Source organism: Hemibagrus wyckioides, linkage group LG01, assembly GCF_019097595.1.
Source record: "Hemibagrus wyckioides isolate EC202008001 linkage group LG01, SWU_Hwy_1.0, whole genome shotgun sequence".
NCBI classification, from domain to species: domain Eukaryota; kingdom Metazoa; phylum Chordata; class Actinopteri; order Siluriformes; family Bagridae; genus Hemibagrus; species Hemibagrus wyckioides.
The window spans coordinates 22004737-22028326 of NC_080710.1; the positions used below are offsets into that span (position 1 = coordinate 22004737).

Sequence of the window (23590 nt, forward strand, 5' to 3'; positions counted from 1 at the left end):
GGTTAAGCGCCTTGCTCAAGGGCCCAACAGTGGCATCTTGGCGGTGCTGTGATAGAAAAGCGGCCCAAACAAAGAATATATGCTCGCAATTGAATGTTTTTATGTTTTTTTTTTTTTTAATTTATTTATTTATTTACTTACTTATTTTAGGGTTTTTTTTGTTTGTTTTGTTTATTGTCACAGAATTCTGTGTAGTTTTTGTCTATACCTGTACTCTGTTTTTTTTTCTTGGTTCCTATGTCATGTTAATAAAATAATAAATAGATAAATAAATAAACAAACAAACAAATGTGCTGAAGTAGAGGCTGGCAACTAAGCAATTCAGTGGTCTGAATGTTGTTGTTTTTTAATAAAGTATATAATTTATGTGTAATATATTATGACAGCAAATAAAACAATATTTCAATAACTTTTTAAAAGTGGAAGAAAACACGTGTTCATTTAAAAATCAAAGCATTTATTGAAAAATAAACGAGCATAAATTATACTGACAAAGAGGTTTTACAATAGTATATTATGCTAGTTACAAATAACATACGGTGTACATGTCAAATATGAATCTACAATGTACGAAAGGGAAAATAAACATTGGGTACTTAAAAACTACTCGTTTGGCAAAGTGCTGTTTTATTCCAGTAAACTGAAAATCAAAGAATTATCTGACTGAGACACCTAGTGAGCAAGGGAACGTTATTAATTATCGACACAAACACAGAGAGAACCTTTGCTACAGTTTTACAGAAAAACAAGGACAGAGTGAGTGGCTCACAGAGACAATTTTACTCCCCTGTGCATAGTGAGTTAAAGTCCCTTTGGACAGAATTCAAGTTCTTCACTAATGCATTGTCGTACTGTTAACCTGGAAGGCACAAGATCCTTAACAGATTTCAAGGCAAAATAAAATCCCTGTTATTAACATAAAAAGTTAGATTGGTGTAGACACACACACAAAAAAAAATGTTGCTTCGCCAGACAAAAAAAAGTGGACAAAGCTGCCGCATTACTAAAATCTCTATAACTGCTAAAGAAAACAATGTTAAGTGAAATAAGTGAAATAACACACATATGTATTCCTGTGGCCAGGGACAGAGCATCTTGGGTGTGCTCACTCAAGTATACTTAACATTGTCATAAACACCAGCCATGAATTGAGCCACTTCATATCCATCAGTCTAGTTCATCCAAATGACACCTTTAGCATGTCACAACACTATTCTGTTTTTTTTCCCAGATTGATCAATGTACATGTGTTTAAAAAAATCTGAAAATATAGAACAACCAAAGATGTTTGTTAGTTTGTTGCTACATTAGGTTTAAATATTTAACTTTCATGTAATACATAAAATGCAAAAGCCTATTACAGTGAGAGAAATTTTTTTTTTAAAAAGACATTACTCATTGTTTGCAGATTTTAACAGTCAAGAGAAAGACTTTCTTTTCACAGTCCTAAAACAAACCTTTTCGCTTTCTTTCAGCTTAGTTAAAAGTGATTAATTACAAATATTTCAACCAAGTAATGTACACAATGACAAATTTAAGAAGTTCTTCAGTATGTACAAATACAATTAACAATTGTCAAGTAATCTGCATTTTAGTAGAGTACAAGTGACTGCTTTGTGACCCTGAGACATGTATGGCAGATTTAAAGCAAACCAAAAAAAAAAAAAAAAGAAGAAACACTCAACTGTTTCTATGCACTATAATGTCATACAAAAATGCCTGCTACCATAAAGCTACATACATACATAGCTCACACTGCAGATAACACAACTTCATACTGTTATATACTATATGTGATATTTTTTTTTCTTTTAAAAAATATTTCTATAGCTTTTCTTAATATATCTTTCATATTTGGAAATTTACTACTAAAGGCTTTTAGTGATAAGTAATGCTAGACTTAAAATGTTGTAGTAAAAGGAATTTTTTGAATCAGAAAGCAGAACCTGTCAGATCAATTCACCCAAAAACAAACAAAAATGCAGTTAGTGATGCAAAAAAAATGTCCATTAACGTTGCTACACTTGAAGCAAGTAGGTACAGGATGATACAATTCCTGCATGTCCACTGAAATACAACATGCAAAAAATAATAATGATGACAAAAACCTACATTCACACTACATGGCTCTGTATGTGAAGCGCATACAGACGTCAACCGTTATGTAAGCTCTCTGTAACTTGTGACACAATTAAAATATGTTGTTAGCTCCAGGTAGGAGAACCAGAGCTAAACAGAGCCTGATTTGGACATACGCTCAAGCAGATTGGTACCTGCACTGGAGTAAAGTGACCTATGCTGTTGATTCTGAAGGATCCCATTGTGTTTACATAAGAAAGACTAACTCCTAGCATAGAGCTGGGAAGAGTTTGAGAGAGAGAGAATAATTTGGGGGGGGGGGCACAGTGGCAATGGTCTCAGTAGTTGTACTGCCTCTGTCCAGGCTGGTGGACTTGACCTGTGGCGGCTTTGGCCTGTTTGGCTCCCCCATCGCGGAGCAGGTTCAGGCGGCGGAGCGCATTACGGGACAGCTGCTGGCGCTGCACATTGTCCCGAATCCTCTGAGCCAGGCGTCCATTTTTGGCCTGCTCTAGGAAGCTGGCACGTGTGGCAGTGAGAGCAGCTGCATAGCAGCCATGAGGGGGACTGGGTCTGTGCTGAACTTCAGACCTGCACAGGGAACAACAGTGCACTATTACACCAAACCAGCCACAGAACAATAATCGGTTATATAACTATTACAGAGGACATGTCTGAGTGAGAGTAAGTGCCACTGCATAAGAATTCACCACCTTTATTAATGACATTTAATACCAATTAGGTCAATTTCAGTTTTGGGTTGTAACACTACAAAATCTAGACAAGTTCAAAGGGGGCAAATACTTATGCATGGCTCTCTATCTTCAAAATGAAAAGTTAAAATCAATGCATCTCAGCATTATTGTTCTCTCTCATTACATATTTGTAAAATATTTTATCTAGCTACTGTAATGCAACAAGAAAGTACTTTAGATAGCTATGTTAGTCAGCTCAATTTTACAAAAAGCCTGAAACCTGTTTAATGTGTAATGTTACCTGAGGATGCTAGGTTCGCAAGAGTTTTCCTTTAGCTGGCGGTGGTGTGAGCTATGCACAGCATAGACAGACATGCTGGGGTGCTCAATAAGCAGGTTCTCGAGAGGACTGGTCTCCAAAAGCACTGGACCCCTTCCTCCAGCTGTGAAGCAGGGTGGTGGTGTTATAAACCAGCTCTCCTCCAGACCACACTCAGCATCCAGGTGCAAGAATCCTCTGTCCTCGGGGTCCATGTCTGCTGCTGAATCCAGAGAGGAGCAGGAGTTGCAGCGCAGAGGGCAGTCAGGAGCATCTATGTTCTCTGAGCAGACTTCTATCAACTCATCCTCACAGGCACTGGAGCAAGCTTCAGCTGGAGGATCACACAATAGAGATCAATATTTACACTCTTCAACAAAGACCTTAATAAAGAAATACAATACAATACAAGCAAAAGCATGCCAAAACATTTATGAAACTGAAATTGGATGGATTTATGAAATATCCATCCAAAAAAGAAAACAACTCATATAAAGCCAAGACACACATTTGTGTTTGGTCATCAACCCTAGCACAGAGGCATGTTTTCATATTTCGCTGCTATTTCTGCTCTTGGCAGCCAACGGTGTAAACAATGGGAACCTGATATGGTGCCTTACATGTCATTGCCTGTAGAGGGCACAATAGACAGTACAGCTAAAATCAGTGAAACAACAATAAAGGCTTTTAGAAAATTATATTTGGGGAGTAATCCCACAACAAGAAAAATAATGTTAAATAACAAAGAAATTAAGTAAATTATGGTTTTATCACTGTCTAAAAATGATGTCTGGATGCAAACAACAAAAAACAAGTCTCAAAGCCATCTTGGAATTATTAATAAAAGTTTAATTAAAGCATTTGCAGCAGTGGTCAAACCTGGACAGATGATTAATGCTCTGTTTAGTTCAGAAGTTGTTTTGGAGAGGCAAAAATGGGATGATTTTGGTGCAAAAAGGCTGGGTTTTCTTATTGATTTTGCTGGATAAGAAACCTTAATAATAAGGTTTTGTCTCCAGACTATTACACACACATGTGGCATGCACCCAAGGCTCTATGGCATGGCTTATTCTTGGCTGTAATTGTCTGCTTCAGAGAAACACTTTTTATTACCAGTGACCTGTCATGAAACATTTTTCACTCATGCACTGTGATTTCACCATGGATTTTCTCCCTCCACTATTGAAATTCTGATTCATTAGTCTATACTAATTAAACCTATAACTGCTCTTTTGTTCATCCCCAAACTATCCACTCTTTCTCAAATTACCCCTTCCATTTCCCCTTTCCTAAAGGGACTATGGCTGAACTTGACAACTTATAAGGGCTTTTAAGGCCAATTTAGGCTATCAAATATACTTAACGTAATTTGTTTTATTCTTAAATTACAAATGATGATAACCACTAGCAACAAACAGTCTGCTCTCATCCCTTGTTCTTAAAAACCAATAAAACCCTATCCTCTCATTATCATGGACAATAGACTGACAGTCTGTATAATGAGATCTACCGAAACTGGCAAGTTTGCATATCTTAGACTACAAACTCAATGCCTTATCCATGTTTTTATCCAACCCAGCAAATCTGGCAGCAAGCCTGTATGAGGTAAAACAAATTGACATTTACTCAGTTCTCTTTATCTACTTTTTCATCTTTATTTGGCTCACAGGTTTTTCTAAAGTAACACACAACTGAATCCAAATTGGATTCAACCCAAACAAATAAAACAGGCAACAAAGCAGGAACAGGAAGCTGTAATTTGTCAGCAAGAAATATAAAAGAGATTTCATACACTGCACATTAGCAGCCTTGATTAACAGCCTGACAGTGGCTCCCTTGGATTTTAACACTACATCATTTCAGTCAGAATAACAAAACTGAGCTACCATCTCACCTTCTACAAGTGTCTAGACCTTGGTCATGTCTAGGTGCCATGTATTCATATCTCCCAGCTGATCTCAGGTGACCCAAACAGTGCTATTTTTACATCAGTGATATATTAAGAGGTTTGTTGGCCCTAAATGCCTCCACCTCAGAGGAGAGACCTGAGCTAGACAGATCAACTTGCACCTCAAATATTTACACCCTGTATAATGTGAGGCAAGGCTAGCTGTCACTTATGTTACTTTTTAAACAAGCAGCAAACGACAGGCATCATGGCTTTTTCTCTGTCTAGCTTCACAGTGCAGCTTGACATCTGCAATACGTTTCTCACTAGAATGCTACCACAGACATGCCATTAGTCAAGGGTATCTGCAGTCACTGCTGACATGACTTTCCAATTAACACATTTTATCAGTGTGCTGTGAATGCCTGTGGTTTATTTAATGCTGAAAGATTTATTGAAATGGTGTAGGAAACCTCACTAACCAAGATAATCAACAAGGATCCAGTCCTCGTCGTCTTCATTTCTGTTAAAGCCCACATCAGGACATTCACTGGCCTCCTCCAGGGCATCTCCGAATAGGATGCTGGTGAACCTCTGGAACATGGTGGAGGAGCTGGGAGAGGAGGAGGGGGCCAGATCAGTCCTGCTAGTGTCGCTTGAGGATGGGGCTCTTTGGTCATCAGCTGTTATAGCTGCTCACAGAAGCCTCTGGAAAGGTGCTGAAGTGCATGAGTTTTTCCTTCATGTATTAGGAACACTTAAAGCTCAGTCATAGCTTTCACAGAGTGTGCAAAAGTTAAGGCCCTGTAAAAAAAAAAAAAAGAAAAGAAAAAAGGGCAATTAGAGAGATACACCGAGAGATTCACTACAGCAGCAAGCAATGAAAGGAAGAGAAAAAGACAATAACACATTGTTAGATCAATATTTAATAACAAAGAACCATTCAATAAACTCAGTTGAGGGTATGAACTAGACTATTAACGTGGCCCTATAGCACTCCTGGTATGAGTCCAGCCTAGTTCAGTGATTGCTCCACATGACATGTCAAATTAGACAGATTCTGCCCAGTCCTAGACATGGGGACCATGTAAAAAAAAATCCTTCATAGTCCAGGACAAAGCTGAGACTATCTGGCAAACTTGCTCTCTGCTATGTAGAAAAACATCTGAAAACCATACAGGAAAGGTAAATTGTATGTTTTTCCTCACAGCGTGTCAAACAACTGCCAGCTGGCTTGGAATTAGTTGCAGTTCAACAGATTGGTTTACGATGCGCTACTAAAGACTCAAAAGAAGTCGACATCCACAACAATCAGTATCTCTGCCATTTTTGCATGAACGAGCTACCACTTAGCCTCCAGCGCTTTTATCTTACAACACACACCTCAGCGCCTCACACCTGCTCGCTTGCCATTTGTTTTGCTGGTACAGGGGACGTTGTTTCGTCGATGAATGAGTTAAGATTAGCTAAGTCAAATCTAAAAACCTTGCCAGAATTCTAAACACAAAAAAGGGTAAGATGAGCCCGGTGCTTAAAAAAATAAACCTGAAGTCTATTTCCTTCATCTGTCACACACCGGTGATAACTAATAACAATAAGACATTTCCTTGTACTGAGAAAAGAATGTGTAAGAAGATCGGTTCAAATTCCATTTAATGGAAGGAACCTACTTGCTGTAGGTGAAAACTATTTTTCAGCTCTTTCCTTACGGAAAAAAGTTAGTAAATATTTCCTGAGGCAAACAAACATGCTACAGAGTAGACAGTGATTATGCTGTGGGGAAAAACACAAGATCCAGTTGTGTTGAATGCAGCATCACACCAGCAGGGGTGCCAAAGACAACTATTAATCTGCTGGACACTTTATTGTTCTTTAGGGTCTCTTTGGGCCCCTGCCTGTCTCCTTAGGTCCCTTACAGACATCATCATCATCATCATCATCATCATCTTCCGGTTCACAAAATATAACCCATAAATTATAGTGAGTTCACAGAGCAGAGTGCTTAGTAAAAACAAACGCAGTAACCAAATATGAACAAAGACCACCATAACTCCCTCGACAAAGTGAAGTAAATGCTGAACACGACGCATGTGAGAAAAATGTAACCCCTAAACAGGCTTTGGGTGTTGACAAACACAGCCCTGTGTGCGTCAAATATGCGTTACAATCAGTACAATAACCCCGGAGGCAAAAATGATGCGCTGGGGCTGGAGTGTCTGTGGATACACATAGGGAGGATCCGACAAGAAACTCTACACCACCCGGGCTGGGAAGAGCCACTACAGGCCTACAGCTGAGCAAAAATAAACCTAAATAGTCGGGACATTTGGCATGTTTTGCAGGAAACAGGCTTGCAAATAAAAAGACAAAACATATTTTCTTTTCTTTTGTCTTTCAGCAAGAAATACAGACTAGGAAAAGGAATACGGGTTCCACACCACAGTAACTATTTTGCATGAACAAGTGATTAAACACTCCTAAAACACTGACCATTATTCATCTTCTATAATAAAGACTCACCTGCGGCAGAGACTCGGTGTAAACAGGAAGAGATGGTAACAAGACAAAAACGGAACAAAACAAAAGAGCAAAACGAAAACTCGGCTCGCTTGAAGGTTGAGGTAGGATGTGTTACCCAGTATAAATATATATATCTATATAAATACTTCTTCTTTGAAGAAAAAAAACACTATTTTTGTGGACCCTTAAACACGAACATATGTTTCTCTCAGTCCCTCCGAGGTCTCACTGCTCTCCTTTGTTATTGTTGTGCAAAATTGAGCAGCTGATCGTTGCTGACGTCACATCGGACAGCCTATGGGACGGGCCTGTTTAAACACCGCTAGCCAATCGGCGACTGCGCCTGCCCGTGACTGACTGTCACCAACGCACGTGACCAGTCCAAAGAAAGGCAAGACTGGGCAAGTTTAGGAGAACCTCAATACTCACAAAATACCGGTGGAGATTTGATGTCCTGTTGATATCTGGTGCTTTAATGATGGCCTTTCTTAGTTTGAACGACCTTTGTGGGCTAGTACTTTTGCCAGCAGATCACCGACACCTTATCGTTGAATGCTGTAAATGCATGCTATTGATTAAATATGTGCATGAATGAACAGGAGGAGAGAGAGAGAGAGAGCTTCTCTTCTCTTCCCCTGGAGAGACAAACAAAAGAATAACAATGGCTGACACGCAGCTGTCCAAATTATAGGTCACTATTTGGGTATGACAAAAGACCTCCACTCAGACAGGTGGATCTGAAGAGCCTGCTGTGTATAAGAGGAGCAAGGGGTCCACGGAATAACAATAGTCATTCAAATAGGGTGTTAAGATAATTAAATCTCCCATTCAAACCAAAGACACCGATCTGGACATCCCGCACAGCTGGACACTGCAGAATGTGTGAAATAAATGATATATCCCTCTAATCATGAATCCCAACTATATTTAGATAATCATCAAACATTATATATATTTCACAATCTGTGTACATATATAATGTGTGATTATTTCATATGCAATGCTATATGATGTAGAGAAATTATTGGCAATGTTTTGTTCCCACACTTCTGTTTCCCAAAACAATAACTGGAACATTTTTGTTAGTTTATTATAATATGACACAAGCCAACCAGGATTTGATATTTTACATTACTTATTCACAACAAAAATAACTAAATAAATAACTGAAAATGACTTATAGTATACATGAAGAGTGAATTGTTTAAATTAATTACTTTTTTTTTTTTAATTTTTTTTATCATTTTAAGGACTTGTTTTACAAAATTGTTGTAATGTGTGAATAGTACATCAGTAACCCAGTGTTCATGGAAGTTTATTCATGGAAGTGATGGAAAACAATAAAATTAAATCATATTGATGATCTTTGAGCTACTGAGTCATATCCTGCTGATGAAAGACAGCACCATGTTGGCTCAGAATCTTGAAAACATTTCTGCCTGGTTCAGGATCAGTAAACAAGAATTACACTCTTTTTCCACAAACTGGCTTCTTCTGTGAAACACTGATCAATAAGAGGGTTGAACACTTCCTACAAAATAAATACTTCTAAGAAACAAGTAGAACTCTTTCCACTTTTATATAATGGACAGACTCTCTAAGAAATATGCATAGATCCAAGATGATTGAATGAGTAATAAATAGTACCCATATATTTGTTTCAGATAGTCTTTCTGCAAATTAGAAAGCAGTATGTAAACACTACAAGCAGCACCAAACAGCAAATCTGATGTAATTTTGTTAATGTTTACGGCATGTTCTGAACTTATTGTGCAAGTTCACTGACGAGAGTTCACTGTGGAAATGTGTAATTAAATACACCGCAAATCATTTGTCATCGTAGTTGAAGGAGGCTTTTTTTTTCTTTTTTCACAGAAGCCTGACATCAATTTCATCATTTCACATCTTGGAAAAAAAAACATTGACAAAAACAAGCCATTGTGGTTAATTTCTGAAAAATATGTTTCAGAAATTTGTATCAGGGTTACAGAGAGAAATGTAATTTTTCTGACAGATGCTATAAATCCTGTTTATATAAACATCCCTCAAATTAATGTGTTGGAATATTTTTTTAATTTACCAGCTTCAAGAATCAGATCAGAAAAATACAAGTCCCAGTGAACAGATTGTGCAGCTAACATCTGACCTAACACTGTATCTAAAATCATTAAAAATAACACATAATACTTTAATCAGATATAAACAGTCACTTAAGAATGTTCAGCTGAGTAACATGTATTCCCCAGAGAAGACGTTAGTGTTAAACAAAACTGAAATTTGGTGGTCAAGGTTAAATCGAGCTGTATGTAGTCTCATGTACACCATGACTTATTCAAGCCCAACATTTGCTCATTCATTCATTTTGCTAAATGAATAAAGTCACATAATACTTATTGTTAAGCAATTATAAGTAGGGTAAACAGCAAAGCAATCCGTAAGTATTTCAATACAAGCTCGTATACAGAAAAAGTGGTAGAGTGCAGATAATGTGTACACACACAGAGGAAATGTGAGATCATGTAAATGAGCTTACAGCTTGTCATCTGGGTGGAAGATTGCATCAGCTAAACAGCCTACACTGGGGGAGTGTCCAGCCTGAGGCAGTCTGGCAAATCACAGGTGTAACATCCTGTCATTTATTGCCATTAATTCAACAATACAGCTTTCATAATGGCATACCAAAATGATTAGCAAAAATCAGGCTTAAATTGCAGAGATCTATGAGAGAGAGAGTGTGTGTGTGAGAGAGAAATCTAAAGCAAATATGCCCAACCCTGCCAACTTCCAGTCCATACAAGATGGGTTTTTCCAACAGTTTTAAATGATTAATGATAAATCAGAAGCAAGTGTGAACTGTAAACTATTTTATTGCTGCACACTGAGACTGGACGAGAGGGGCACTTTTTACTCTCATGTAGACAGGAGCAAGTGGACAGATATGAAGCTTTCAGAACAAAGAAATGCCACATTATTTATCACAGAATTGCACTAAATGTGGCAGGTTGCTTGTGCAGCATGGAAATGCATTCATTTTCTGTTACAATGTTATCCTGGCCAGGATTGCATTACACATTTATTTATATTTTTGGCAATATAACCATATAAATTCATTAGGTAAATATAGGATAGAAACAAAAACAATAGCTGTATGGTCAGTGGGATTGCTAGAATTCCTTGAGTAGTAAGTGGGAGTGGGGGGGGGGAACAGTAACCTTCACATGTAGACTTAGGTAGAATAATGTAGAGCACCAACATTTGTTGTTTATCATTTAACACTTTTTAATAGAAAAAGTGCAACATTTGAAACATTTTCAAATCTTTAGGAATTTTGTATCAAGATACTGGAGGAAAATGCAATAAAAAATATCATGAATGTTGAGTTGTTATTGTCCTTCAACTGCTCCGTGTTTGAGGTCACCAGAGCGGATCATCTGAACTGCATGTTTGATTTTTGGCACAGGTTTTACGCTGGATGCCCCTCCTGACGCAACTCTCACATTTTATATCCGGGCTTGGAATGGGCACTGAGAATTAACCCCTCAATGGCTGGGTTGGTTCCTTGCCTAGGAATTTAGGCCAGGCCACGGTGGTGAGAGCGCAGAATTCTGCCACTAGACTACCAGGGATCCACTATTATGAATGTTGTGTATCGATCCAAAATTCCAATACTAATGTAAGCCTCTTACCAACATATTTAAAAAAAAAATCATTTCTGTCCACTTTTTCAAGGAGGTGATGTGTAAAACATGTGACATAATTAACACATAGTTGACATAGTTAATACATTTGTATTAAATCTCATGATTCATGTATAAATGCATTATTATATTTCTCAATACTTAATAAATTCCTTAAATTAAGTAAATTATCCAGCACTTGTAGCACTTGTACACACACAAGCCAGCAGCAATGCTAACACAAAAGACAAGTTAAAGGTCTCAGCTGCATCACCAAAGTCTTTTACATTGAAACACGATAAATCAACAATACTCAAATAAAATCTAGAACTATAAATAACCGATAGGTTGCTTTTAAATTAAGTGGAACTAAAAGTAATGGAAATAAAAAGTATTGGCCCAACAGAATGTTAGCCAGATTTACTGTTTCAGACAAAAGCAGAGTGGAAGAAAAGCCCACATGAACCAAATGCAAAGTTAAACAAAACACTGTTCAAGACAAATCTGATTATCTCTTAGAATTATACAAAATAAAAAACAGCCTAACTGTACCCAAGTCTGCTTCCATCATATTCACATCATGTGGGAGAGGACAGGAAAACTGAAAAGGGTTTGCACATCTCCATTTTGTTTAACATATATATGTTGTCATGAAAAAATTCTATTTTTGAGCACATTTCTTTCCCCCTTTTATGTCCATTTTTTGTTGTAATTTATTATAAACTGAAAAATAACCCAAAAAAACTGGACACACAGCATTTTCCTGTTTTCATTTGCCTTACTTCCAGGTATGATTTGGGAAATCATGAAGCTAAAAAAAAAGCGAGTTAAAAATAAAAAGTTCCCCAGTTGAACTGTTATTTTTATATGACATGACTGCAGCATCAGCATGGGTCTGTTAATTAGACCAAAACTAAAGGACAATATGCAGGGCAGAGTTCCTCCAGGACAAGGGATGAGAACCACTATTTTAAACAATATCAGTGCAATGGCCTCTTTCCCCTTTCATAATAAGTATAAATGGGAATGTTGTATCATAAATGTATATTTTTGGCTGTATATTAATTATCAAAGATACATACAAACACTATTAAGCTGTGCATAATGAAAATGATTCATAAAATTAGCCATTGTTCTATCCTCACATGTTAAAACATCTTGAGATTGAAGCAGCTTACTTTATCTGTTTCTCTGCTTTTAACACCGGTGAGACAGTGCAAGGATTTAAATATCACTCTACAGTAATAGTGTACAAAAAAGAGACACTGATACCATAAAATTCTTCGTCTTGGAGTAGTAAGTCAGCAGGTATTATAAGGCACTAAAACTGAAGGGTCAGCTCCGTTAATTCTGCCCTTCCACGTCTCATTTATTTAAGTGTAATGCCCCTTCATTTGGGCTAACACATCCTGCCACCTTTCCAACTCACTGTGCCAGGGTCAAAGTCCATTTGAAATGTTCTTGTTTTGGTTTCTTACAGTCTATAAAAACAAATTAGGGCATGATTTTACAATGTATGCCCAGAGAAATGGTTTAAGACAACATGTACTAGGCTGTGCGCCAAGCACGGTGAGTCTGCTTTCCAAATGAATCTAAAAAGTAAATACAGTAGCATACCTTATCATGGCATTCACAGTTCAATTCTGGTCTGCTTCTATGGCAACAAATGGTGCAAAAACATCAAGAACACGAAGCAACCCACAAGCAACCTAATGATTTCACATGTCTGTGGTTAATATTCAAGCCTGTTGACCAAATTTCCAAGTTCCTGAGTTATTAAGTAAATGTAAACCAAAGTGAGTAATAAAAAGAAATCACAACATGCCAGTGATGATGCCTGTTACATGACAGTGCAGTAAAGGATACTGAAGACGTACACAGATGTGCATGACCTTGTTTGAATTTAGAGCCTCTGTTTGATTGTGGTTTTTATTTTGACCACAGTATTTGACTGTGAGGAGCTCAGGGAACTCGCTGAATATTAGGAACGCTGACAAACAGGAACATCTGCTTCACTGTGTAATTAATAAACCTCAAGGTCATTTAGAATGCACCCCAAGAGGCATTTTACTCCTGACTGCAAAGTCCATGTAGTGGACTAACCTGTATTTACAGACACTTGCTTGTTTTTGTTGGTGATACACACCCACACACAGTACACACACTCAGTGCATACACACATACAGTGCGCACACACAGTACACACACACACACACACACACACACACACACACACACACACACACACAGTACACACACACACACACACACACACACACACACACACACACAGTGTACACACACATGCACACGCACACAAAGGCTATAAGGAGTCTTCTGAGTCTGTATCATCTGGTTGAAAGAGAGCTTTGCCAGGCTGTATCCTCAAACGATTGGGACTATCCCCGGACCTGTTAACTTCCTCTAGCGGTACGTAGGAATATTCCTGCTGCAGACGACCTTTGCATTTTCCACACACTTGGATTAAGTTTCCAGTGAGACTGGTCAGCAAGATTGCAGCCAGGACAGCAGTGATAACCATCCAGCTCTGCCTAGACACCCACACACAAACAAACAGTGAGAGAGAGAAAGAGAGAGAGAGAGAGAGAGAGAGAGAGAGAAAGACTTTATCTTTTGAATCGACGACTGTGGCCTAGACAAAGCACTACACAAAAACCATAGCAACTCCTCACAATCTCTCACTTGCATTTGAAAGGCAGGTCTGGCTAATAAATGCGCGACTGCCTCTCCACTGCATGAGCTCTTTACAGGCACAGTGGGAACTCTTGATGCAGATTTGCTAAAAGAAAGCAGTCTTGCCAATAATGGTGTGGGGCATTCATTCCTATTTCCATAGCAATAATTTGACTTTTACTATGAAAACATGGGTCAAGTACACGCTTTTCAAAAGCAACAAGAGGAAGCTAGAATTATTGATTCAGTTGCATAACATAGTCAGGTGACTAAGAAAAGGCTGATGTTTGTGTACCAGTGTGAACACTCACTCTGACAGATAAGGCTTCTGTGCCCGAGCCTCGTCTTGCTCTCGCCACTCCTTCCACATTTGGGTGGCCAGGCAGTGACCGGCTGAAAGGAAGGAAACAAACATTTCAGTTCCTCATCAGGCCTACATTTCCCCCTTGTACAGCATTGCTACAAACTGGACAAACACAGATCCTCTCACTATTTTAGATTCAGATCCAAAGAAGTGATGAGGAAGAGAAACAGCTGTGTGAGAGGCAGGTGCTCACGCTCTGAAGTGAGTGGAAAAGTTCTCAAGTGCAAATCTGGGATGAGGTAAAAGGTTAAATAAAAGCACTTGTGCTTTTGATAAACACACAGACAAGGCTTAAAAAAGTAAGGGCAGTGATGCTTGATGAGAGCTAATTTTAAAACCTCCATTTGAGAGAAGGACTGAAGCAGCCAGGGCACGGCATGAGGCCAGGATCAGTGCTAAAGAAAGATATTCGCTCATGTCAGTCTGATCCTGAAAGCTTAATGGTGCAAATGAGTGCGTTTTATAGTCAGGTATTTAAACATTCATGAAGGATTATTTTATTAATTTTTAAATAATCATAATTTGGGTGTGATGTGATGTGGTCTGTGCTGTGGAAAAGCAGAACCAAAACCACAAATTAGATTATTTTCCACTCAGCACATTCCAAGTGAATAAGTTATTATTACCCATCATGCCTTTACAACCATTTATAACCATTTAAATGTTAAAGGACATCTGCAAAGCAAGTTCCTGTTATCATTTATGATATAAACTTTTGTGTAAGTTACAATCTGTGTAAGTTGATAACGTGCAAGAATGAGGACACATAAATATATATAAAAAATATAAATCGGACAATACTGTCAGAACTGCTGTTATAGAAAATTAATCAGCACCTTCTGTTCAACTAATGAAAAAATTCAACAGCGTTGAAGTGTATGATGCGATTTAAAGACTTAGACTGATTTAAAGTTTTAAACGTTTGTAGTAATCATACATATGCTACAGATGCTTAAAAAGGTTGGTCATCAGCCGTTTTCTCAGGAATTTTTAGCATCAAGTTTGCTCTCTTTACGAGGTAGTGATTTACTGGACAGGAATCAATGACTGTTTTTATGTTTTGTGAAGTTCATGAGATGTTCATGAGTCCCACTGCTTATTACTTTTCCAGGATTTTCTGCATATTTGATGCCGTTCTAAAAGTGCTTATACTATGTTAAGATCTAACTTTTCGCACTGAGGACAACTGAAGGACTCGTACACAACTATTATAAAAGGTGCAAACATTTACCGATGCTCATGAAGGCAACAAGATACATTAAGGGGGAATGTAGGGGGGAAAAATGAACTTTTGGACAGGATTATCAGTGTAAATTGTTATTATTTTTTCTTCTAGGAAACATGCAAAAATCATCCAGGTAACAGACACTATTAAAAATCAAGCATATGTACACCGGGTTCATTTGTGTCAATTCTCTAATGAATTCTGTGTAGATTCTGCACAGCATATGAAAACTTAAGACTTCAAATTTACAAAACTCCATGCTGGGAAAATTCAGCCTATGAAAAGCTGGAACTGAAAACAAAAATGCAAAGGGCTCAAATTGCACCACACTGTACAGGCAGGCTTGCAAAAGGCAATCCTCAAAAATGTTACATAAACATATACCTGATACACAGGCAGGATGGAGAGATAGCAAAAGGTGAAAATAAATCTCGGCGCCATTTCCATGGCTTTATCTCGAAATTACAAGATGTAAAACATGAAAAGTGGCGATGCAGGCCTGGCAGTGTGATATAATCAGTACCTCTATGCAGACTGGTATTTCTCTGGCCATGGAATGTGGCATTACAGCTTCCCGTTACGGGGTCACAAGGGCATAGGTCACTGCACTGGCACTCCTGTGAACAAAGCAGCCCGTAGTATCCTAGAGGACATTCTAAGAGAACACAGTGTGCACATAGATTATCATCAACATATTTCTTTACCACGCAACACAGAATGTGACATGTTACTCTTATGCATCTTCCAAGTCAGAATTGTGCATTCACATCATGACAAATGTATGATAATTATATCAGACATCATTACATGTATATACACACAGAGCCATGCTCCTAAATCTAGTGAAAAGCCTTCATAGAAGACTGGAGGTTATTAAAACAATATAGTGTGAGGCATGGTATGGGCAAATCTGGAGTGGGATTTGAAAATAGCACATTTGAGTATTATGGTCAGATGTCCACATATATAATGCATAGTGTGTGTTGATGTTACACACCATCAGCACTCCATCAAGTCTCTAGCTGCTGGTTATGACTCTGACTAAGATGAGAACGGCTTTTATAAGCTGATAGTTTGTAAGTACAGTCATGACATTAATAAAAGTCGATCATGAATCCAAAACTGGACCCTGTACACTGCACAGCTGACTGCTTTTACACACCTTGCTCACAAGAATCTCCATGAAAACCAGCAGGACAAGTGCATCGTCCATGTACGGGGTCACAAGAGCCTCCATTTACACACATGCATTTCTTCTTACACCAATCGCCATAGAAACCTAGGTTACACTCTGCATCACAGGACACAGTGAACGTGTATGAACATGTGAAAAATGGGTGGGTTCAGTAATTAATTAAAAAGTCTACATATAATACATAAGTTGTGCATAGTCAAAACAATTCAGTGATTTAACTGAAATCATAGAATAAAACAAAAGTTATGAAACAATATACATCTTGTAATAGACTTAATAACAAATCTGTTCATTTAACATGCTTTATAATATACCCCTTTGTTGTATACTGTGTGAGCTGGAGTGCTGTGTTGAGTTTGGCTGTGTTTACCCTGACTGCAGTTCACACCTTTCCACCCTGCATCGCACACACAGCCATCTGTTTAGAGAGACGAGAGTGAAGACTATTCTTAACAATTGCTACCCAAGTTTACAGCTGAGAACCACAAACAGAAAAGGACAAATGCATTCAAATTAATGGAAAGAAAACAGAGAAAAAATCCTTTCATGTATCCTTGCATTTTAAATAAAAGAAATTGTATTAATATAAAAATAGATATTTAATAACTGAAGCCCCTGGTGTCAATTCGCTGTATTAAAAACAGAAAATAATTCATAAATAAAAGACTACACATAAGAATAGTAAACAATAGCCCATTTTCCAGATCAAACAAGTCTTTATATGCGTAAAAGCATCAAAGCATGACAGAACAAATATCACAAACAATAATGTTGTTGTTGTCCTTCGGCTGCTCCCTGTTCAGGGTCGCCACAGCAGATCATCCGATCTGCATATTTAATTTTGGCACAGGTTTTACACCAGATGCCCTTCCTTATGCAACCCTCCCATTTTATCCCGGCTTGGGACCTGCACTGAGAGTTAACCCTTCAGTGGCTGGGATGGTTCCCTGGCCGGAAATCAAACCCAGGCCACGGTGGTGAAAGTGCAGGATCCTGTTGCTGGACCAATAGGGAACGCATATAACAAACAATAATATAATGTGTAAACTAAAATAAACTAAACTGATTAACTGAAACCTTAGCAGCTGTATACCCTTAAACTTAGAAGGTACATATTTCACTTCTACATACTGAACAGAAACACACAGATGCACACACTCCCACCTTCCTCAGATACAAAAAGTCACCTGGAGTGCAGAGCCCATGGTCTCCACAGTCTGGAGGTTGGCATGTTAGATTGGCACACGTGGGCGCGGCCCAGCCGGGTTGGCACACACACTGGCCATCCACACAGGTCCCGTGCTGGCTGCAGTCTTCGGGCTGACAGAGACGCTCATGCACACACAGCACAGTGGATACGGCCCGAGGACAGCGCCACATCGGATCATCACTACACAGAGGGTAAAGAAAGAACACAAGAAAACATACATGAGTTTTCAGTGTGTGATTTTTATATAGCATACAGATTATGGTAAATACAGTGACATTAATGAAATCCATACAATTTTATAAGACTGGTAATAATCATCATCATTTACTTTCTACTTAGGAATTACAATCTCATTTATACACAGTACTGCTTTGGAGGTGTACAGTTATGATGACTAAAAAGGGACAAGCAGGATTTACATACCAGTGATCTGAGGGGAAACTTGCCAGTGACCCATTACGGACATAAGTGGCAGAGCCGCCTCCATCCAGATTAATGGCATTGATGACTCCCTGCTCTTTCAGGAACTCTGCGACCTCCCACAGGTTCATACTGGGTACACACACACACACACAGACACACACAGACACACACAGACACACACAGACACACACACAGACACACACACAGACACACACAGACACACACAGACACACACAGACACACTTTAATGATAAAAATTGAGATTATATTACATGAAGTAAACAGTAACAAAATAATATCTATACATCTTCAGAGCATTTTCTTAACTTCTGTACTTTGAGACAATAAGTTCCATACATTCCAGACATCTGTAAACTCCACTTTGGGATGGAGTACATCTGAATCACTTTATCACTGTGCACAATCCACTGCAGACAGACTCTACAGTGTCTATTCTAGTCCCCCAGGAAACAAATGAGGTAACAAGAAGGAAGACGTCCGGTTTACAAAGGTGACAATGAGTGCTTATGAGGATCAGGTGAACGATGGATTTTCCTAATTATGTGAGGAGTACGGTAAAGACTCATTAATTTGCACGAGGTGAGTGAATGCTTTATTGTCACATGCCAGTCTGTTTTTGCACAGACATTGACTTCACATTTTCACACCCCCAAAAATGACACTGACCAAAACTGTGTTGCTTTACATGTCAGTCAGACGCCCTCTATGGAGTCCAGACCTTCTGCCATCAGTCTAATTCTCACCCTCTCCTTTGTGTTTGGCCATCACTGTGGAAGAGAACGAGTCTGCCCTTGGCATCATGGCCCACTGCGGTCCGTGCTGATATCACATTGACGAATTCCTGCAGTGTTCCTGTAACATACAGCATGTGTCATTTTCTCCCTTATTTGCAATGCAGTCAGTTAAGGTATATGAATAAACAGCAGAATTGAGTTCAGGGCTTCTCAGAAAAAGAGCTCTTACAGTTCTGAACTATTACATTAGTGCTAAGGATTGACGTACCTGTCTCCTGAGACTCCGTGCATTCAGCCTTCAAGCTCTCGTTGATGTATACTTCTCCTGACCTGAGCAGCCACACCACCCCACTGACCAGCTGCACAAAAGGGTTTACTGTGTCCAAAACCTCGTCCTCTGATAGATAACTGCCAGCATGGAGAAGAGGGGGATGAGAAAGAGTGTGAGAGAAAAGAAGAGTGGTAGATGATGACACAAAGGCAGATCTGCAGTCCCCTCCAAAAGTATTGGAACAACAGTTTCTGCTATACACTGAAGAAATTTTCAGATCACAAGTTGAATATGTGATGATAGATAGGTTTAATTTCTTGACATTATCTAGCTGCATTAAATAACTTGACCATTTTTTACAGTGACCATTTTTTACAGTATTTATTAAATTTGTTGTTTAGATTAAACAAATTTTTATCAACTTTGGTCTAGTTTCCTATTTGTCTTCAACATTGCTGTTCAAAAACATACTGCTGTGTTGTGCCACTGTTATTCACAGGAATAACAAAAATACAGCAGCAACCAAAAATCACTAAGAACATTATAAACTCTTCAATAAATTTCATATTTCAGGCCTTTTAGAGAGAGGGCTTCCTTTAACTTACTGTTTAATAACCTAAATGCAACAAAATTTCCAAAATTTTTTATTATTTCCCCCAGAAGATACACTAGTGGACAAACACCTTTATCTCAGAGCAGAAAATCCCACGAAATCTGAGCATTTGGAAACGAATAAGCAGCTTGGAGCAGTTTATCACTACTAAGTGTTATTTGGGAATAGCCATTTATTACGCAACAGTGCTGTGTTTTTGTAGCACTGCTATTTTTAAGGAGCAGATGTTTTTGGGTCTCAGCATTCTCATGCCTTTCCTGGCTAATCCATTTTTCCCCTGTTTGTTCATGAATGTAGTATGTTTATAGTGAATAAGTGCTCGGAGTTTACTCTGATCAATAAGATGGAGAGTTACAGTAGGATCAGCTGAAGCAGGAGCTGGAGCACTTTGTTGTGAACGATCATGTGTGTTTGATAAGAATAAATAGACTTTTACAGTTCACAGTTCATGTTTGTCTTTCACTATCAGGTTTCTAATAAGGGTGAGATTTGGCATTTCTGATTCTTAGGAGTCTAAGAACAAAATACTATAAATCACTTGCTTTTTCCTCTTTCTCCTTTACTGTTATCGTAAAACGATATAAAAGTTGTCCAAAGTGATAAATAAAAAAATTGATTGAGAAAACTAAACAATAGAAAGAAAAAAAATATATAAATTTTTTTTATATATTATATAATATATTATATTTTTCCATATACTTTAAATACAGGTAATTTGATATTTACTGTAATTTTATTAAAATTCTATTTTTAGTACATTTCTATTTTGTGTTTTTATTTTCTGTTTTATTCTATTTTCATGATACACAATCATAAAGCATTTCACTATGTCTTATTGTGTATACTTTAATTTCATTATTGTGTATAAATTAAGATTATTGTGTATGAATTTGATTATTATGTCTTATTGTGTATACTTTAATTTAACTTTAATAAAGTTTGAATTTGATTTGATAAAACAACAACAACAACCAGAAAATCTAAATAAGACCTCTATTTCTGCCTGATCGCTTTAGTCTCTCTTAAACACTAAACCTGCTTTTTAAGTATTTTAAGCTTTAAAAAGTCAACTTTATACTATGCCTCCTGCTAAAAAATACGCTCTAATAGTCCTATAAAATAATTCAGTGTAGGATTCAGTACAGTCTCAGTTCAGGAAGTTACATACTCTTACACAATTTGCATGTGTATGCAAATATTAATGCTGGCTTTAAAGCATAACTGTGTCTTGAAAACAAGTGCTTTGCTTTACATTTCCTCTCTATGTTAAATTAATATAACCAAATTATTCATTGATCGTGGCAAAATCTGCAGAGATTTATCTGAAACAAACAGAAACTTACCCAAACACCAGCCTCCCGTCCTTCCTGATGCCGAACTGAGCGTTCTGAACTCCTCCACTATTCTGTACCAGATTGCCATCACTTACAATGTTCCCTAAGCAATATCCATTTTTCGTGACAAAATATCCACCATTCTGGGCGATTAGACACTTTCTCGTTTTAGCAGTGTTTTCCACAAGCTCTCGACGGAAATTCTTACATCCTCCAGGGCCTCCCGGCTCCAGCACAGACACTGTTCTCAGCGGGTCATGAACCACTGTGATGTGGCCACTCACCCATGAACTGTTGATTGCTGAGACAAAAGTGTTGGATTCTACTACAGGCGATGCAGGGTCTGCGCTTGCCAGCCAGGTTTCATGGGTTAGGTTTCCGTGGATGTGTGGCTGACAGTCTCTTACATACCGATGGGAATGAGACGGACCATGAGTATCAGCGTAGGGCAACAGGAGGTCATCATCCATAGAGTACCTGTAGAAGGGGGTGGACAATACAGGAATATTAACATGAATACAAAGCTGTCGTCTGCTCATATGATCCCATTTCATCAGCTAATCTCATAATTATTTGTTATTATGGACCTTTATCCATGAGTGAAAGGTTTAGTTATGTTGACTGACACAGGTCATATCTTGCATGTGAAAACAGGACACAAACCGTCTCTCGGCTTGCCATCATTACATTTCTGATGTTTTGTGTAACTTGGCAACAGAAGCTTGCTGAGAGCTGGCTTGATTACTAAAAGCATGTCAGTTTTGCATGTTAGCACTGAAGATCAGCTGACACCACAAGCTGATAGTGGTAGAGCATTTACAATGTAATGAGACCTGATAAAACACAACTGGTCAGTTCATAGCTTTTATTGCTAAACTTTGCTGAGAAGAAGCAGAAGTACAAGAAAAAAAACTTTTACTCATTCACACATGATGCCATCCTCCTACAACCAGCTTGTGAGATTTACACAAATTAAACATGATTATTTCACTGAAACTAATATTGGAAATAATACCAATTAAAATCAAAGAAAGAAAAGAAACAAATGAAACATCATTCAGCTCTATAGCATTAACAGTTCCTTCCACCGTGGCACAATGATCTGAGAGGATGGGTGTTATTAAGCTTGTGAAACACGTTAGTTCCTGTTATCACTGACATTACAGCAGTTATAAACAGTTGTTCCCTCGCCAACTTCTCTTCTTCTCCCTCTAGTTAGGAAGTTAATGCTAATGGATCTCTGTCCCGAAAGACTTTCCAGTGTCAGACAACTTGGGAGTTGCAGCTGTACTTCTGAGTGTTGCAAAGCACTGACAATGGAGACTCCATGGATATGGAGTAATGGATATGAAAGATGTGGCATGTTCATTATGCAACTGAGTTAGTAGCACATTAATTCAAGTCTGTGACCTGACCTACATAAATGAGACTTCACAGAGCTTTATTCCAAATAAAACATGTGACCCTCCATTTTGAGAACAGACTGCAGTATTATTAAAATAGGCGATCACAGTTAAACAACCTTGAGCTGTAAAAACCCAGTCTGATAGTCTTTTCTATACCTCTTTTTTTGTATACTTCTAAGTACACTGAAGGCTATCAGCTTTATTTATTTAGGTGTTTTATTGTTTATTATCACAGGGATGATTTGATCATTTGAAGCTACTATTTATGACAATTAAGCTGTTAATTTTCATGTGCAGACATGACGGCCCTGGTTATAACTGAGCTCACATGGCTGCTGTACACTCACTGTCCACTTTATTAGGAACACATGCAGAATATAAAAAAGATGCGGATATAGATCAATTTAAGGTTCACATCAAACAAGTGGTGGAAGAAGTGTGATTTTTGTGACTTTGGTCGTTGAAAATTCATTTACTTCATATCTAATATTCAAAATGCTTTGTGCCTTTTTACAACTTGTCTCTTGATGATCTGATGATCAAACCAAAAATGATAACTGACCGAATATGGGCCATCCGCATACTCCACTGGTTGATTAAATATGGCTAAAACAACAACAACAACAATAATAATAATAAAGTATAAAATGTACCTTACCGCACATTTTTGCTCTCAGTCACCCACAGTGCAACCCAAATTAAGAGAACACAAATATGGGCTATTTCTTCTAAAAATATTGCCATGTGCCGAATACTCGACCAGCAGCTCCGTTAGAAAACGATAGTGTCATTTCCAACTTTTTTACAAGCCAAATATCAAATACCGACCAACTCCCTATTTCAGTGTACTAAGTAGGCAATGCCATAATAGTTCTCTCCACCCTATCTAGTGCACTTTATGTTCTAAATGCAAACTATTTAA

The 23590-nt window shown here is 38.1% G+C and overlaps 2 protein-coding genes across 3 annotated transcripts; both read right to left on the minus strand.

Annotated features, from left to right (window-relative positions):
- Positions 1-436: 436 nt before the first annotated feature.
- tp53inp1 (tumor protein p53 inducible nuclear protein 1) lies at positions 437-7748 on the minus strand. The gene is made up of 4 exons (XM_058386118.1): positions 7502-7748; positions 5464-5785; positions 3076-3427; positions 437-2670 (listed from the first exon to the last, which is right to left on the minus strand). Exons 2-4 carry the CDS (start codon positions 5582-5584, stop codon positions 2418-2420), a joined length of 726 nt encoding a protein of 241 aa, XP_058242101.1. The 5' UTR covers positions 5585-5785; positions 7502-7748; the 3' UTR covers positions 437-2417.
- Positions 7749-11583: 3835 nt separating this feature from the next.
- On the minus strand, positions 11584-23549 carry nagpa (N-acetylglucosamine-1-phosphodiester alpha-N-acetylglucosaminidase). 2 transcript variants are annotated; one of them, XM_058386077.1, is made up of 11 exons: positions 23327-23549; positions 21272-21739; positions 19313-19452; positions 19054-19162; positions 18290-18418; positions 17844-18046; positions 17027-17074; positions 16624-16752; positions 15985-16116; positions 14184-14265; positions 11584-13730 (listed from the first exon to the last, which is right to left on the minus strand). In XM_058386077.1, exons 1-11 carry the CDS (start codon positions 23410-23412, stop codon positions 13502-13504), a joined length of 1755 nt encoding a protein of 584 aa, XP_058242060.1. In that variant the 5' UTR covers positions 23413-23549; the 3' UTR covers positions 11584-13501. The 2 variants fall into 2 exon arrangements, with proteins under 2 accessions (XP_058242060.1, XP_058242069.1); XM_058386086.1 differs by having other exon boundaries at positions 13544-13726.
- Positions 23550-23590: the final 41 nt, after the last annotated feature.

Bases quoted from the DNA above. Each gene is read 5' to 3' on its own strand.
- tp53inp1 (XM_058386118.1), bottom strand. From the start codon at position 5,584: ATGTTCCAGAGGTTCACCAGCATCCTATTCGGAGATGCCCTGGAGGAG. The intron at 3,428-5,463 runs GTTAGTGAGGTT...GTGATCCTCCAG, and splicing joins GATCCTTGTTGATTATCTTG to CTGAAGCTTGCTCCAGTGCC. The intron at 2,671-3,075 runs GTAACATTACAC...TTCCCTGTGCAG, and splicing joins TGCGAACCTAGCATCCTCAG to GTCTGAAGTTCAGCACAGAC.
- nagpa (XM_058386077.1), bottom strand. From the start codon at position 23,412: ATGGCAATATTTTTAGAAGAAATAGCCCATATTTGTGTTCTCTTAATT. The intron at 19,163-19,312 runs GTACGTCAATCC...TGTATGTTACAG, and splicing joins CACGGAGTCTCAGGAGACAG to GAACACTGCAGGAATTCGTC. The intron at 16,753-17,026 runs GTAAACACAGCC...CCTGTGATGCAG, and splicing joins AGGTGTGAACTGCAGTCAGG to AGTGTAACCTAGGTTTCTAT.